General features: G+C 45.1%; 1 protein-coding gene across 3 annotated transcripts in view; it reads right to left on the bottom strand.

The window, feature by feature from the left end:
* The window catches only part of CLDN10 (claudin 10), a 58,930-nt gene that overhangs the window by 3,437 nt on the left and 40,203 nt on the right, over positions 1 to 15,290 (bottom strand). Inside the window, exons 1-3 of one of the 3 annotated variants that reach the window (XM_064646027.1) lie at positions 12,126 to 12,452; positions 5,291 to 5,452; positions 5,045 to 5,126 (exon numbers count right to left, since the gene is read on the bottom strand). In XM_064646027.1, coding sequence (XP_064502097.1) covers positions 5,045 to 5,126; positions 5,291 to 5,452; positions 12,126 to 12,345 — 464 coding nt within the window. In that variant the 5' untranslated portion in view covers positions 12,346 to 12,452. Of the gene's footprint in view, positions 1 to 5,044; positions 5,127 to 5,290; positions 5,453 to 12,125; positions 12,453 to 15,290 lie in introns of those variants that run through there. The other 2 variants (XM_064646025.1, XM_064646026.1) reach the window with 2 other exon arrangements.

The following is a 15,290-nucleotide window of genomic DNA, read 5'->3' as shown; positions in this document are numbered from 1 at the left end:
TCAGAAACTTTCCTTAACACCAGTGTGGGGCTTAGGCACCCAACCCCCAAATTAAGCTGCTGGAAACCATAGCTCAGCTGACTTTCACCCTGGAAAACTCTGCACCTAGTCCTGTTTGACTTCAAAGTCTGCCAAACCTGCAAAGATTTAATTCTATCTATGCTCACATTTCCAACCACGTGCTACGTTTTTCACATGACTCAAGGAGATTTCTGTCTGTTCAAGGACTGGGGATTCTCTTATTAGAAGCAGAGATCTACATTAGAGCTTATCACCTAGGATCCCATTATAATCAACATGCAAGAAATACATACAAAGTACAGTTCTAAAACACCCTCAAGGCACCTCTTTTATCAAGCTGTAATGGCAGATCGAAGGGACTAACTTGGATGTGAGGTAAGCCCCATCCTGGGGATCCTTCCGTCCCTGTTAGTATTGCCAGACCACACCTAAGGCATGTGGATCAGGATTACGCTCCCCACAGAAGTTGGTGCAGACCACGGCGGTGCTGGAGAACACCACTGGACCAAGGTCAAGGAAGGCTGTTGCAGTAGGAACTTACTTGTCAAGACCATTTGCCTAGAAAGTGGGAAACACAAGTTCGTTTCCACATTTTTATCTCACAACATTAAATGGTTGGCCAGAGGCTGATATGAGGAAGTTAAGGAGACAAATCGCCATCTCGCCTCCTGAAGCTCTTCAGTTGTACAGAAAAATAACCAAGACTGTATTGGATTTAATTGAGTAGAAAAGGGTTACCTGACTGTTGCCTACTAGTTGGTAAAGAAGACATGGGGTTTGGCCTTTGTTCTTGGGATTTTTTGTACTTTTTAAGCAACATTTGTTACTATACCATATATAAACAGGTTGCGTATATGGCCCCTTCTTGGATGACTGCCACACCACTAGGTTGCATAGCTGACCTAATTGGTCTTTCCTCCACATCTTTAAACAGATAAAGCAATCTTTCTGATTTATACTGGTACTTATGAGGAAAACTTCAAATTTTCAATTGCATATAAAACCTCTGTATGGCTCCCTGGATATTATCCAATCTGTCTTTTAGCTCCCATTCAAAATTACACCACAAGTGCAGCCCGCCAGGGATCAATATTGGGCCCAATGCTGTTCAACATCTTTATAAGAGATCTGGGTGATGGGATCAAGTGTACCTGACTGAGTTTGCCAATGATACCACACTGAGTGGGGAAGTGGGCACTTCAGAAGGGAGAGCCACCCTGCAGAAAGACCTGGATAGGCTGGAAGAGTGAGCGAACAAGAACCTTATGAAGTTCAAAAAGGACATGAGTAAGGTCTTGCACCTGAGAAAACATAGTCAAGGAACACAACACAGGCTGGGATCTGCACGTCTGGGAAGCAGCTCTGTGGAAAGGGACCTGAAGGCCCTGGTGGACAGCAAGCTCAATATTGAGAGGACAGTGTGCTGCTGCAGCAAAGAAAGCCAACGGGATGCTGCACTGTATCAACAAGGGTATCATCACCAGAGATCAAGAAGCCATTATCCCACTGTACTCAGTGCTTGTCAGGCCACTCTTGGAATACTGTGCTCAGCTTTGGTCCCTGCTATGCAAGAAAAGATGTGGACAAGATGGAAACGGTCCAGAGAGGGGCCACAAAGATGATCAGCGGACTGGGAAGCTTGTCACATGGGGAAAGGCTGAGAGAACTGGGTTTGTTCAACCTTGAGAAAGGAATGCTTAAGGAAGACCTTATCACCACGTTCCAGTATTTGAACGGTGGCTACAAAAAAGATGGAGACTCCCTTTTTACAAGTAGTCACATGGAAAAGATGTGGGATAAGTGGGTACAAATAACCCCTGGAGATTTCAATTGGACCTGAGGACAATTTTTCACAGTAAGAACAATTAGCCATTGAAATAATCACTCCATGGGAGTGGTGGATTCCCCAACATCAGACTTTTTAAAGATTTGCCTGTACAGGGTGCTCAGCCATCTTGTCTAGACCACACTGTTTCTGAGAAAGACTGGACCAGATGCTCCTTGAGGTCTCTTCCAACCTGGCATTCTATAATTCTATGGTATTTGCAGCACTTAAGAAGCTAACCCTAACATCCCATCAAAATCCAGTATTTAAAAAAACCTTACCATATGAAAAAAACCTTACAAACACTGGTACTGCCAGACAAAGAAAAAAAAGAGATAGGCTTTTTTAGAATAAATTTCTGCACTTGTTGTTTTCCCCTTCCCTCTTTATTATTAAAATCTTTGCAGGAAACGCACTCCTCTATTCTTAAAATTCTATGTTTCGAGAACCAAAGTAGTCACTCTCTGAAGTCTGTGGCTGCATATCCATGAATCACGGATCACTAACAGTGAAATCAATCTGATTAGAGATCACTGGCAGCTCAGGGGGGAGGGCGTGAAATTGATGAAAAGGTTTAGATGTGGTGACTGCTGAGGACCACGAGAATTCACCTGCAGAGAACTGAAAGCCACCTTCAACTACACTGACCAGGCAGGCTAAAAGAAGGGGTTTTTTTCAGTAATCCAGGGAAATATTCTAGTTGTTATATACATTAAGAACACAAACCAGTGGAAGCTTCATTAGCTGCCAGGAAGGTGGTATACGTAAATGGCATACCTACCTACTGAATCAGTACAATCACCCAAGAGAAATACATACCATGAATGTCTAATTCTTACAATTCTTGGAAAATTATTCAAATCTATCACAAGGGGGACTTTGTGAACTATGCACAATCCATTCAGAGACAAGAAAGCTGAAGTGAAATAGTTCTCTATATGAGAGAATGGGAAGTTAGTCACATAATTTGGCAAAGGACAAAAAGGATAAAGGGTATAAGAGTTATGGGGGTTTTTTTTAATTCAAAGTAGTAAAGTGACAAAATAGTTTTCTAAGAGAATCTGTGGGAGCAACACCAGCAAGACAGCAAAACAAAAGCACAGATTTTTCCCAATTAGAGGTGTTTGAAGAAAAATTAAATACATCTTGGCTGCAAGCACAAAGGCATCCCATACTATCCCCAAGACTCTAGACATGTCATTATGAAGGATCAAGCAATTCCTTTGGAGCCATTTTAAATTGGCAATGAAAACTACTATATCAGGACATAAAGTCCAGCCAAAGGTTTCTTTCTAAGTAAGGTGAGGTTTGGAGTGTCCCTGTGGTGCCTGTCCTACATGAGTTAGGTACATAATTCAAACCCAAAATCTCTCAGGAATCAGCCTTAGGCAGGTCTTTGATTCCTCCTGCACCCATACATAGTCAGGGTGCCTTTTCCAAATGCAGAAGGCTGGAAGGAAATTCTGCCAGCTGACATGAATATCTTGTGTCATTTGTTTTCCACTAACAGTATCTCAAGCCTGTCTTTGACACTGCCAGAATAACTTCAGGAGAGAAATGTGCAGTAAAAGGCAAAAGGCTGAAACTCTCTCTCAGTGAAGAGCCAATGCTAAATTTCCACAATATACCAGCAGGGCATATTAAATGCTTCTGCAATGCTTATTAAAGTAGGAGTGCACAGACAGCAACAAAATGCATTATTACAACACATTTTACACTGGTTGAGAGAGAAAAGAGCTGAATGCCACCATTAGCTTCATCTGACACAAGATTGCTGCATGAGCTACATGCACCACCAGGAACTCAAATTACAACTTCTGGCTTTCCTTTCTGCCTTTATCTTTGCAGTTGTCATTATGTGTGCCCTGTTGTTCAGGAAAAAGGTAATTTCTGCAGAGAACGTTTTACTATCTTTACTTTAATACTTAAACTGGATTTCTCATTCCTTCACAGTAGAACTCCACCGTGAGGTATGCCTGCTCTTTTGCAGCAGAGAAGCATAGGAATACAGTGTAGGAAAGGCACTTCTGGCAACAACCATGGTATTGTTCACCAGGAACAGTAAGCCCGATGAATAATTAACTTCTGTCTATATAGCCAGGCTCCATTTTCTTCACAGAACCTCACATCCTTCTTTCTTTTGGAGGCCTTTCAATCCTGTCTTCACTGTACCAAATAAGCAGAAACTAGAGTGGCATTATGGACAAAACTAATACGAACCTGTTTTCAAGATAGGAGAAGCAGTGTTGACCCTACAGCAAACATGGACCCACTTAGTGTTATTTATTCAGACTATTTTTTTTCTGTCAAAGAGAAACATAAAGGCTCAGGGTTCCTTACTAAGCCCTTACTTGGGTATCAAGGAACTCTCTGCCTTTAAAGAAAAGTTTACATCATATATGAAGTCAAAACAGGAAAGTCTATGATGCTGTAATTTACAGCCAATGCGGTAGTTAAGATGTCAATCCAAAATCCAAGCACAAGGGTTTGTGAATTGCTGCTTTTGTAGGTCCTGAGAACTTGCTCAGCTTTAAAGACAGTCTTTAGGGATGTTCATTATTTCCGGTATGGATCCTGCAGTTCTATGAACACTCACTCCCTTAAATTTAATTACTAGTATAGTCAAAGCATTATGTTAGTGCTTCTAAGATTTGGGGGTTCTGATACGGTTTATGAGTCAAACTTCAGTCATCTGGACTTGAAAATATGCCTGAAAAGAGTCCAGAGAGCCCGCAAAAACCTCTTCTCAAGAGGAATCAAGACTGTACAGTGCTTGACACCTTCACGGAAAGCACCTTCTATCAAAAGCTGAAGGTGCTTTCCTTCCCTATGGAATGATGCCCCTAATGAGCACCTCTGTCTTGTGCAATCCTTTTGCTGCATCTCTGGCATAAAGGCAGGCTTCACTCACTCCCAATTAACCCCACCTGCTCTACGGAAGCAGGGCAGAACTCTGCCAGGCCACAATAAGCCTGGGCACACATATTACAGAGCAATCATTGTACAGGAAAGTGTTTGTTCATTCAATTTCAGCACATGATTACTCTGGTTAGGAAAAGTGATTAAATAAAACTGCAGTTCACTCTCCTCTTCTGCCCCAGAGAAGCACCTTCTCTATATCTAAATAGGCTCTGATGCACAGTAAGAAACTTAAGGTTTACTTGTTTGAAAGATTTATGGATATAGGAAAGTACTTACTTTTGTGCAACAAAAGAAGGATCAAAGAACTCAGACGTAATCCTGTTTGCATACAGGGAACAACTAGTCATAGAGCACAACCCTGAAAAGCATAAGACAAACTATTCAGTGGAGCCAGCAGAAGAGCTTTGGGCCTGACCCTGAAGTCAACAAAGTCATGAAGAATTGTGCAAGGGTTTCTGTGGAAAAGAAACAGCTCTGGTAAGACTTCAAATACACAAACTGAGAGAAATAAAGTATATTTACCAGAAAGTATGAAAATCAGTCCAGCTAAACAAGCTATTTTTGCTTTAGTTTGATCAGAGCCTCCGACTTTCGTACACTTCATCCCAACCAGTCCAAAAACAGCACCGAAGAAACCCAGGCAGACAGCGGAGATCATGAGTCCTCTGCAGGCTTGGATGTAACCTGTTGGGAGAAAGATAAAGGCTAATGTGAGAACTGGGACCACAATGGGTTTCACTACAGTTCCTCTGTGCAGCATTAGGCATTCACTATTGCAAATGGAATCAGACCTTAGCCGGAGTAATGTCACTTTCCCACTGAGTGTATTCTTTTGAGTGATGCCCTTCACAGGGCATCATCACCTCAGCCCAGCTTCTAAGGAACATACTATGGCACTCAAGGCTCCAAAAAATAATCCCATGGCACTGTGTACAGTATCTCCAAGAGGTTGTACCCATGAAGCTTTGAAGAGCAACTGCACGTGGCCTGTTCAGGGGCTGTCACAGGTTGCAGGGCCACTCTATGCACACAAAGCCAGTTTCACGTGTCAGTCTCGTTGTGCGTGCGTGTTGCAGATGCAATTGACTGTCAGTGGGTTGGCAGCAGGGACCCTGGCTGGGCTCCTGCCTGGACTTGCCACAGATTTGATTTGGATCCACCAAGGCAGCCTTCATTCCCCAAGGAAGTCGAACATGCTCAGCTCTATGGACACCAGTAGTTCTTCAGGATAAAGCAAATCACTGCCATATTTAAACCTGAACAAATGGCCTGTGGCTGGCTTCAGCCACAAACAATTCTGCCTTGCTGCCTGAGGCTGCTCCGAGTGGGACCTCCCAGGGGAGGGCCCTTCAGCAGGACAATGGGTTGCTTGGCCTCTTCTCCCTTCTGAGAATATCTTGTAATTGAAAGACTGTGATAATTTCATATCACTGCTTACAGGGTGGAACGCTGCAATCTTACACAGCTGAATAACCATCACAAGATGTTTTTCTTCATAACCTGTTACATCTCATTTAAAACGAATATGAACTCCCACGATTAGGGTATTCATTCCTTTTGCTTTGATCTCCAGTGGGTGGAAATGTTGAGAGCTAAACCACATTGTCATTGCCTATTACACCAAATTTTACATAATAACAAATAAACAAAAAAACCCCCAAACTCCAAGCCCTGCATAAAAGTCTTTAATAAGAAAATAATATATTAAAACAGAAACTAAAGGACATCTAATGTAAACAGAAGGCAGCAGATTCAAAACAAGAAGTGTGCTTTTTTGTATAAGGAAGCTGTCGAACTCCTTTCTACAGGATATCTGGATGCCAAAGATTTACAGAGATTCAAAAGGAGACTGGATACATTCACTACAGAGAAACCTGTGTCTGGCTGGCACGTCCTTGAGATGCAGATGGCTACCACAGACACTTGGCTGCCCTCTGCTATCCTTACTGCTGCCCCCTTTAGCCACTGCTGGAGGCACATCAACTCCAGGATATCAACTCCGTGCTTGAACAACATTTAAAACCTCGCACTGATTCACAGATTTGTGCACAAAGCAATTTGTTGCACTTAACAACCCGTTTTATCAGGCCTACTGAACTTGGGAGCTGTGCTGTCCACCTATTGGCATTTATCTACACCTTCTGGCACACAGATGGACTTCCTCCATTTGTCACACGACTCACATGTCGGAATATAAGAGAGAAAGAGTCAGTCATTTGTGCAAGAGCCAAGTTTGAAGAAAGCAGCCTTGCTTTGTTAATTTTTGCTATCGGCATGGACAAGTTGGCTTTTACTACAGTAGGTAGTGTTTAATATACTTCTTGTAGCAGACAGGTAAAGCACAAGATGAAGACTGGGAAGGAAGCTATTATTTTTGACAGGTCCAATTTATTGACACTGTTTGTAGCTAATTGACACATTAAAGTGCTGAACCATGAACATATTTACCCGGAGGTCCTCTAAACTTTTATTTATGTCTGAACCTCCTAAGAAAATCAGTAAATATTCACCCCAATCAAAATATACAGCATTTGCTAGTAACCACAGGGCTGAAAATCAGTTTTTCCTGAAGGTCAATACACAGTTTTAGAATAGGTAGAGGGTAGTGAGACAGCAAGAAATAATTAACTCACTCACTCAGAAATCATTTTCAATTATAAACAGCATGAGCTGAAGGACTGCTCAGTTCTGCTGAATGAATAACCTTCCTCACTAAATAATTCACCCAACTGGGCAGGCCAGCCACAGTAGGGCTTGTTTCATTTCACCACAGCAATCAGCCAACTGGCACACATTTTTAAAACATAATATATATAAAAAAAATAATCACAATTTACACCAGTAATGTGGAAGAGCAGAAGGCTCTGTTAGTCCCACTAGGCTGACCGGAGCATCAGGAAGCATAAAAGGCTGAAATCAACTTTTTCACCAAATCCAGCCTCCTATTGCTTAGACCCTAGGTTCAAACTACGTATAGCATTTTGGCTGTAACCTCTTTTTTGCTTCCAAGAAAGCAAGAAGATTATATTGCTCACTTAGACTTTTAAGCTTGTTCAGCCTGGAGAAGAGAAGGATCCAGGGAGACCTTATAGCAGCATTCCAGTACCAAAAGGGGGCCTACAGGAAAGCTGGAGAGGGACTTTGTACAAGAGCATGAAGTGACAGGACAAGGGGAAATGGGTTTAGACTGAAAGAGGGCAGGTTTAGATTAGATGTCAAGAAGAAATTATTTATTGTGAGGGTGGTGAGGCACTGGATCAGGTTGCCCAGAGAAACTGCAGATGCCCCATCCCTGGAGGTGCTGAAGATTGGATGTGGCTTTGAGCAACCTCTTCTAGTAGGAGGTGTCCCTGCCTGCGGCAGGGGGGTTGGAACTAGATGGTCTTTAATGTCCCTTTCAACTCAAACTATTCTGTGATTCTATAGTAATGCAGAAGAGTGTAAAAGGAAGCTGCCTATTTCTTCACACTCCTCCACTCAAGACCAAACCTGTCCCTTTTCCAAATGTTTATTGTCTGTATTTGCACCAGCTCCTGTAGGAAACTACAAACCACCCAAATGAAGCTTCAAGCGACAAAAAGCCATGCATTTTAAACAGACAAGCAGACAAACATGCATTACTCATAAAGTCATGTTTAGCAGCATTCCAAGAGAAACCTATTTCAAGGTGGTTTTTGTTAGGGGTTTTTTTGTTGTTTTTGCTGGTGGGTTTGTTGGGTTTTTTTGTCTTAAACAAATGTGTTTTGTCTTGCATTCAAATTAATCTTGTTAGAGCTTCATCTTTCTTGCCTCACTGCTCTCATACTTGCCTCTCAGGCTTACAAAGAGTTAGGAGGCATTCACATATTCATATCATATGACACTATGGAAAAAAATATATGCAAAGTTCTGGGGACTGCCACTTTCACAACAAATGCCTCTGGTGGCATTTTGCAGTCTGCATCACGTGAAGGGTAAGAGGTTGCCTTACAGATACAGCATAGATTCCTTCCAAAAGCACACACCCACTGCTTTTGTCTGTCATTCTAAGCTCTAATACCCTCTTTTAGCTCATAAGTAAATTTTTGTTCAGCTCTGTTTTGCAAAAGGTCATCAGATCCACTGTTGGAAACATGGAAACTGATATGTCCTCTTTTGGGGAGGTGGTTTCATCAGTAAATTTCCGCCTATGACCAGTGGCACAAAGAAGTAAACCCAAAATTACTGTAAGTCCCACAGAGAGGAACAATATTTTTGCTTGTACACAGAATGTGGGGCTGTGTAATTAATGAAGGCTGGTCAAATTGCATAAAGGTGGAAGGGAATCACATACAATTTTCTCTGGAAGCCGCTTGTGTGGAGTGAGGGCCTGAAAGCCATCAGGGCAGCCCTGCTGCTGTGCTATCCTACAGCAATCTGGGGAGCACAGTCCAAGCCCACTCCATGATGCAAACCAAAACAAGGATAAAGGGGAACCATCTCCTGAGCACTCCTGACCCGAACTATGACATTGCTTCTGAAGAAGAAAGGACCTCTGCTGTATTGCACAGGAGAACTCCAGCAACTGGCATAGAATAATAGAATCATAGAATGGCTTGGGTTGGAAGGGACCTTAAAGATCTAGTTCTTACCCCCACCACCATAGGCAGGCACACCTCCTACTAGACTAGGTTGCTCAAAGCATAGTGATATCCCAATTTTTTTCCCTCCTCGTTTTACCTCTAATCCCCTGGCAGATCTGAGCAGTCTCTCCAGACAAGAAGTACAGCAACACTCAGAGGTTTCTGATTTGACCAAAAAAACATTTCTGTAGAAGAGGAACTGCTCTGGGGCAAATCCTTTCCATTTGTGTGAGGAAGGAGTGGAGAAAAACCACATTTTCCTGGGACAACAAAAATATTACTAGTAATTTCCAGTCATGCTCTACCATTTTGAGGAGACCAATACTTTGTCGCTACATTTATCTTTATAGGGTTATTGTTTCTGCTCACAAACACTTCACTGAATACAGAAAACCAGATCTGCCCTTTTGTGTCTTCTGAGTCCCCCACCTGAGGATGGAGCCAGGAAGTTATCACATTCCCAATCACAGGGAATGGGATCCATCTTAGACATGTAAGTCTGTGCAAAGAGAAGAGGAGAGAAGGGAGAGGCTACTCAAGGGCTGAGGCAGATTCAGCTTTACGCTGACACACGAATTCTTTAAGCCATGAGTGACGCACTGCAAGCCTGAAGTACGTTCCTGCATGGGGGAAGGGTTAGGGTGAAGAGGGGACCTACACACCCATGGTCAGGTGCTAAAGGGTTCCCAGTAGAGCCTGTAAGCACAAGGAGGGGAATTTGGGCCAGGCTACTTGTGGAAAGCACCTCTGCCTGCGTGTAGCTGCCCCTCTGACCTGACCCAGCTTGCCCGGTCTGTGCTAGGGGGGTACATTCCTCTCTCTCCAGCCTGTCTTCACTTGCATTGTGCCTGGGTACCAGGATCTGGCTCCATAGCATTTAGAGATGCTATTGAGAAAAAACTGAAAGCCAAGAACTTTCTACTACTGATAAACAGTCTGGCCGGGAGGATGGGATAGGGCCCTTCCAATGTGTACCTGGAATTCACTTCTGTCCAAAATGAACTAATGACTCTCTCACAGTGCAGAAGGTGCCTCAGAAACTCATTCCTTGGCCAAGTGGAACATGCTACTCAACACACAATATTTCAATGTACAAGCATTTGGAGGAAGGGGGGGTAAGGACTTTGCTATCAAGAGTCTTTTTCTTTTTGAAATTTTAAATGTTCCCAATTCTGCTGACTTTGTAACTATGCTTTTCTTACCTTGAAGACAGATTAACCCAGACCTAGAAGAACAGCTAAGCAATAGATTTGGTGGATCCAAAAGGTTACGCATCAGCAATCACTCTGTGCCCACCTGCACACAGAACACAGCTCCTTGCCCAAGCCTGGAAACCACATTCTCAGCTGCTACACTTGGCCATAGAGTGACTGATGTCAATGGAGGCCAGCCAGCAGTCTCACCCCTTCAGAGGAACTGGCAAATCCCTCTGCTACCTGGGGCTGGGTGTAAAGAAGATCTGAGGAATAGTACTTCTCCATCCAAGGGAAGCATCCTGCAACAGTGATGTTTAAGGATTGCCTGTGTTACCTTTTTCCAGTATCTTGACCTATTTTAGGCCTTTCTACATACAGAGGTTAAAGGTTTTCTGATACTGGTATTAATTTCATGATCACATTAAACCCTGTTACAATAATAAGTTAGCGATTAAAAGGAAAAGAAGGACTGTTAATCTAAACCAAATTTTCACACCAAAATTCACGCTCAGATTCTAGTGCAAAGGGAGTGTCTGGCCAGAGCATGAATCTGATCTTTTGTGAGTATGAAAGCCACTGGGACACTCTATATTGTATTCATTTATAACTATAGAAACTTGGAAAAGAAACCTTTCCTCCCTCTCTTTATAGTCACTCCTGAGGCTATAAACGGATGCCATCCACACATCTCCTTTTTCTACCAGCCATAATCAGTGTGGATTTATCAACTAAAAGTTTAGTTGCAAAGATTTTCCACAGTGAACCAATTTCCCAGTACAGCTTCTTTAAAGGGCAAAAATGTTCCCCTTTAAACAGAGAAGAAATGTAGCACCAACTCAAGTCTTTGGTTCCAAGCCCTATAGCAAAACTCAGATTTGCTTCAAAATAACACTGCCCTAAAACTGAGGCAAGCTATGCATCCCTTCTGCATACCTTTGCATCCCTGACTGCCCCGAGCTTTTACACTGTCATTTATCAATGAAGCAATTACATCCAAGTTAATAACCGCTTAGCATAACCAGCAAAAGAACATTAATTAAAACAAAACGACGCCAAGGCTTGTTCTTCTCCACTGACCGTTGCATGGCTGGCAAAACCATAAAAAAGAAGAATGTCATGACAGTCAGAAAATAAATCGGCAAGAAAAATTTGCCTGCATTTTTCTTGTGTCAAATCCACACGCACACTCTTGTGATGGAAGGAGGGGAAAAAAAGCAGGTAGGGACAGCAAAAGAGGCCAAAGCCGCCACTTAGGCACCAAACATACTTTCAATCAGGGGGTTTGGGGGGAAAAAAAACCCCCACTTGCACAGGTGTGCTCACGCAGCACGCTGCCACCTGCCAGGGCACGCGAGGGCACTTGCCCACGAGCCCGCGTGGGAGCCGCTCCCGCCGGGGTTCCGCCGCTCCCGGCCCCGCTCGGCGCCCCGACCCCGCGCTGTCCGCCCGCCCCGCCGGCTCCGGGACCGGCCCGGGAGGATCCGCGGGGCCCCCAGCTCCCGCAGAGCAGCACAGGGGAAGGTGGGGAGGTGTCAGGGTGGGGGGCAGCGGGAGCCTGACCGTCCAGCGCCAGCATGGATGGGAAGTCCTTGCAGTTGGAGACGCCGGTGGAGTCGGTCACGCAGGTCTTCCAGAGGTTGGCCCAAAAGGTGGCGGTGGTGATGACCGTGCCGTCGATGGTGGACACCTTCCAGTAGTCGGTGGGCAGCGTGGAGGAGACGAGCACCCAGCCCGAGATGGTCAGCAGGAACGCGATGATCTCCGCCGACGTGCTCGCCATGGGCCCGGCAGAAGCGGCGGGCAAGGGCCGGCGGGCAAGGGCGGCGCGGGGCCGCGACGGCAGCGGCGGAGTCCCGGCGGCGGCGGGCGGAGCGGAGCGGAGCCAGCGGAGCCGAGCGGGGCGGGGGCGGCGGCCGCGGCCGCCCCGGGCCGCGCAGCCCAATCAGCACAGGGAGCTCCCGGCGCCCCCGGGGCCGCCCCCGCCCCGCCCGAACCCCGGCAGCGCCCCGGGGTCCCTCCGTTGGAGCCCAGAGCGCTGCCCCTCGGGCGGACCCCGGCGGGGCGCGGGGCACTCCCCGGGGTGGCGATATAAACCAGACCCGAAAACAAACAAACAGCAACGCGACCTGTAATTTGGGTTTAGTTTCCCCGTCCCCTGCAGGTGCGCTTGCAGGGGACGGGACGGGACGAGGTGGCAGCAATGGGAGAGGTGCGGCCTCAGCGTCTCCTCAGTAGCTGCAGGTTTGCATCTCTTTCCGCATGCAGACGCCCCCCTGCCCCCCCAAAAAACTAGCTCTGCCTGGGAAATGGTTTTGAGGAATTCTTGTACAGTACAGGTGTGCTGAACGGATAGAGTGCTCCGTACAAGGAGGTAAGCTTTTGAAACGCATAGCGAGGTATTTTAATCCTCCGAATTTAAGCTGGCCCTCTGTTATTACCCGGCTACAGACGATACAGCGTTTAATACCTGTTTTTGTAATTTGAGGTGATGAACTTGGGATTTTCTGCCTGAGTTTTAATGCACTGGCATTCGAGCCTAAATCTCACAGGTGTAGAGTTATCCACAGCGGTTTCACCTCCTGTTTGAAGCTGTTTACTTTCCACATCAGTAGTATATTTGCTATTGATGTGGAAAGTACACTGCCGGTCTTTACTTTCCTCCTATTTATTTCAAAACTATTGTTACATTTTCTAAACCTTTTTGCCAGATGGGCAATCATTGGAGGATAAGAAGCCACATTTGCATCATTATTCTTCTGATGAATGCTCTTTGGTTCTGCCGTACGGGCACAAACCCGGATGTAATCACTTACAGACATATATTTGGAAAAAAAAAAAAAAAAAAAAAAAGGAAAAAACCCCAGAGTTAGGTGTACCCTTGGGTGTGTGTCAGAACTCAATGGGAACAGGGTGTTTGTTGATCTGTTAATGCCCCAGCAGGATAAAAGGGGGTCCACAGACGCATTTACTGACGTAGTGGCTCTGCCTGCTCTCTGCCTCCTTGGTACCCTCCAACTTGCAGGTGACGCACAGAGGCATTGGCAGAGATGAGGGAGAGGGGAAAGCAGGCAGTAGGCTTGTTTGCACAGCAGCATTGGGTATGCAATATGCTACAGCTCTGTTCAACCTCTGTGCCAAGGTGCCTTCTCTCCTCAGGAGGGAAAAGAAAGGGTCGTGAGGTGGGTGAGCCACCCTTTTTTGTGGTGTCAGAAGTAGCCAGAGCTCACTTCGGGACACAGGGAAGTGCTTCTGAGTTCAGCGAACAGGGACATGACTATAGATCCAAGTCACATCTCTGTGATATTATGATCTACTTATCGTACGGAATGGCAGCAATAAGAAAAAGGAAAAGAAAAAGATTTTTGAATATTTTCCTCTATCATGGCACTTTGAGATCTTGCAGACTGGAATTTTGGTGGTGGTGGTGGTAAACTAGGCCAATCCAAGCTATCAGCTGGGATCTAATTGAATCTGCAGTAGGAGTCTTGAGTCCAAGCCTGGGTCGTCATGCTTTCTTGACATGGGGAGCTCACCTGTTCTTTTATTGATAACACTGCTTTGGTTGGTGAATATAGGGTGTGGTGTCTGGGCAAATTTTGGTCAGGGCCCACCAGAAGTTTTTGGTGTGCTGCCACACCACAACCAGAAGGCTGGAGTCAGTGTTGAAGGATAGAAAAACAGCCAGGATTCTTCTAGGCCTGAGTCTGAGCCCCAGGGAGGAAGAGGAGCTTCCTGACAAGCATAGGTATCCCTTCCCAGAGGGGCTATGGAAGCAGCAGGCTGGTGAGTAACACTGCTAAAGGTGGGTAGCCCTGCTGAAGCTGCTGTAGACTCTGGCTGAGATGTCCAACAACCAGTTCTGCTGTCCCAGACCATGCTGCTTTCAACAGAGCTGGACTAGCTGCAACGTGCAATATGGATCCATGGGTCTCTGATGGCCACCTGTCTGCTGCCAGGGACTTCAAGGGGAGCCCCTGCAGCTGGCTTACGACAGATGAAGTTAATTCCACCTCAGACCCAGTCTCTGCCTGTCAGCAAGGACCTTTCAAGCAGGGCTAATATATATGTTCATTCCCTTGTAAACCCTGTTTTATCCAGAATGTTGTAAAGTGGCCTCAGTGTACATGAGAATCAGACTTGCTTCACGGAAAGGCTCCTCCTTTTTACTCCTGACACTGTTGCTTTTGAGGGTGTTTTATGTTACTAGTCCAGTTGTTACCATCTTTCTCATCTAAAATCAAAGCAAGATAAACCCAAAGCTTCTGATCTTATTTGTGGTGATGTAAACCCAAAATGACATAGTGCAGAGCTGAGCATTTGCCCCAGGTTGAAAAGTAGGGGAAGTTGCAAGAGATACTCTTCCCTGGTGGCATTTTGTTCGTGCTGGCTGGATCTGCAGAGGTTAGACATTGCAAAATATTCTTCTGTGAGGCTGTGTTTCTCCCCGTATCATGTGTTCAGCTTCTTTCTCTTATACAACTGCAAGTCCCTCTGTTGTGAACTTAACTCATACGTTTTTCAGGGAACAATGGGCCCTTTTCTCCCTGTTGTTGTGGTAGGAACTTAACATACCTATGAAGACATGCCTATATCTCCCTTCAACCTCTGTCTTCCTGCCATCATAGTTCTGGCTTTGGATTTGCTTACTTGGCTTTCTTAGCTATTTATATCTAATGTATTAGAATGAAAGACTTGGACTTTGCTTTGGGTTTTTTGTTGGGTTTT

This window comes from Pseudopipra pipra, chromosome 2 (assembly GCF_036250125.1).
Source record: "Pseudopipra pipra isolate bDixPip1 chromosome 2, bDixPip1.hap1, whole genome shotgun sequence".
NCBI classification, from domain to species: domain Eukaryota; kingdom Metazoa; phylum Chordata; class Aves; order Passeriformes; family Pipridae; genus Pseudopipra; species Pseudopipra pipra.
This window is presented reverse-complemented; position numbering and strand designations above follow the sequence as displayed.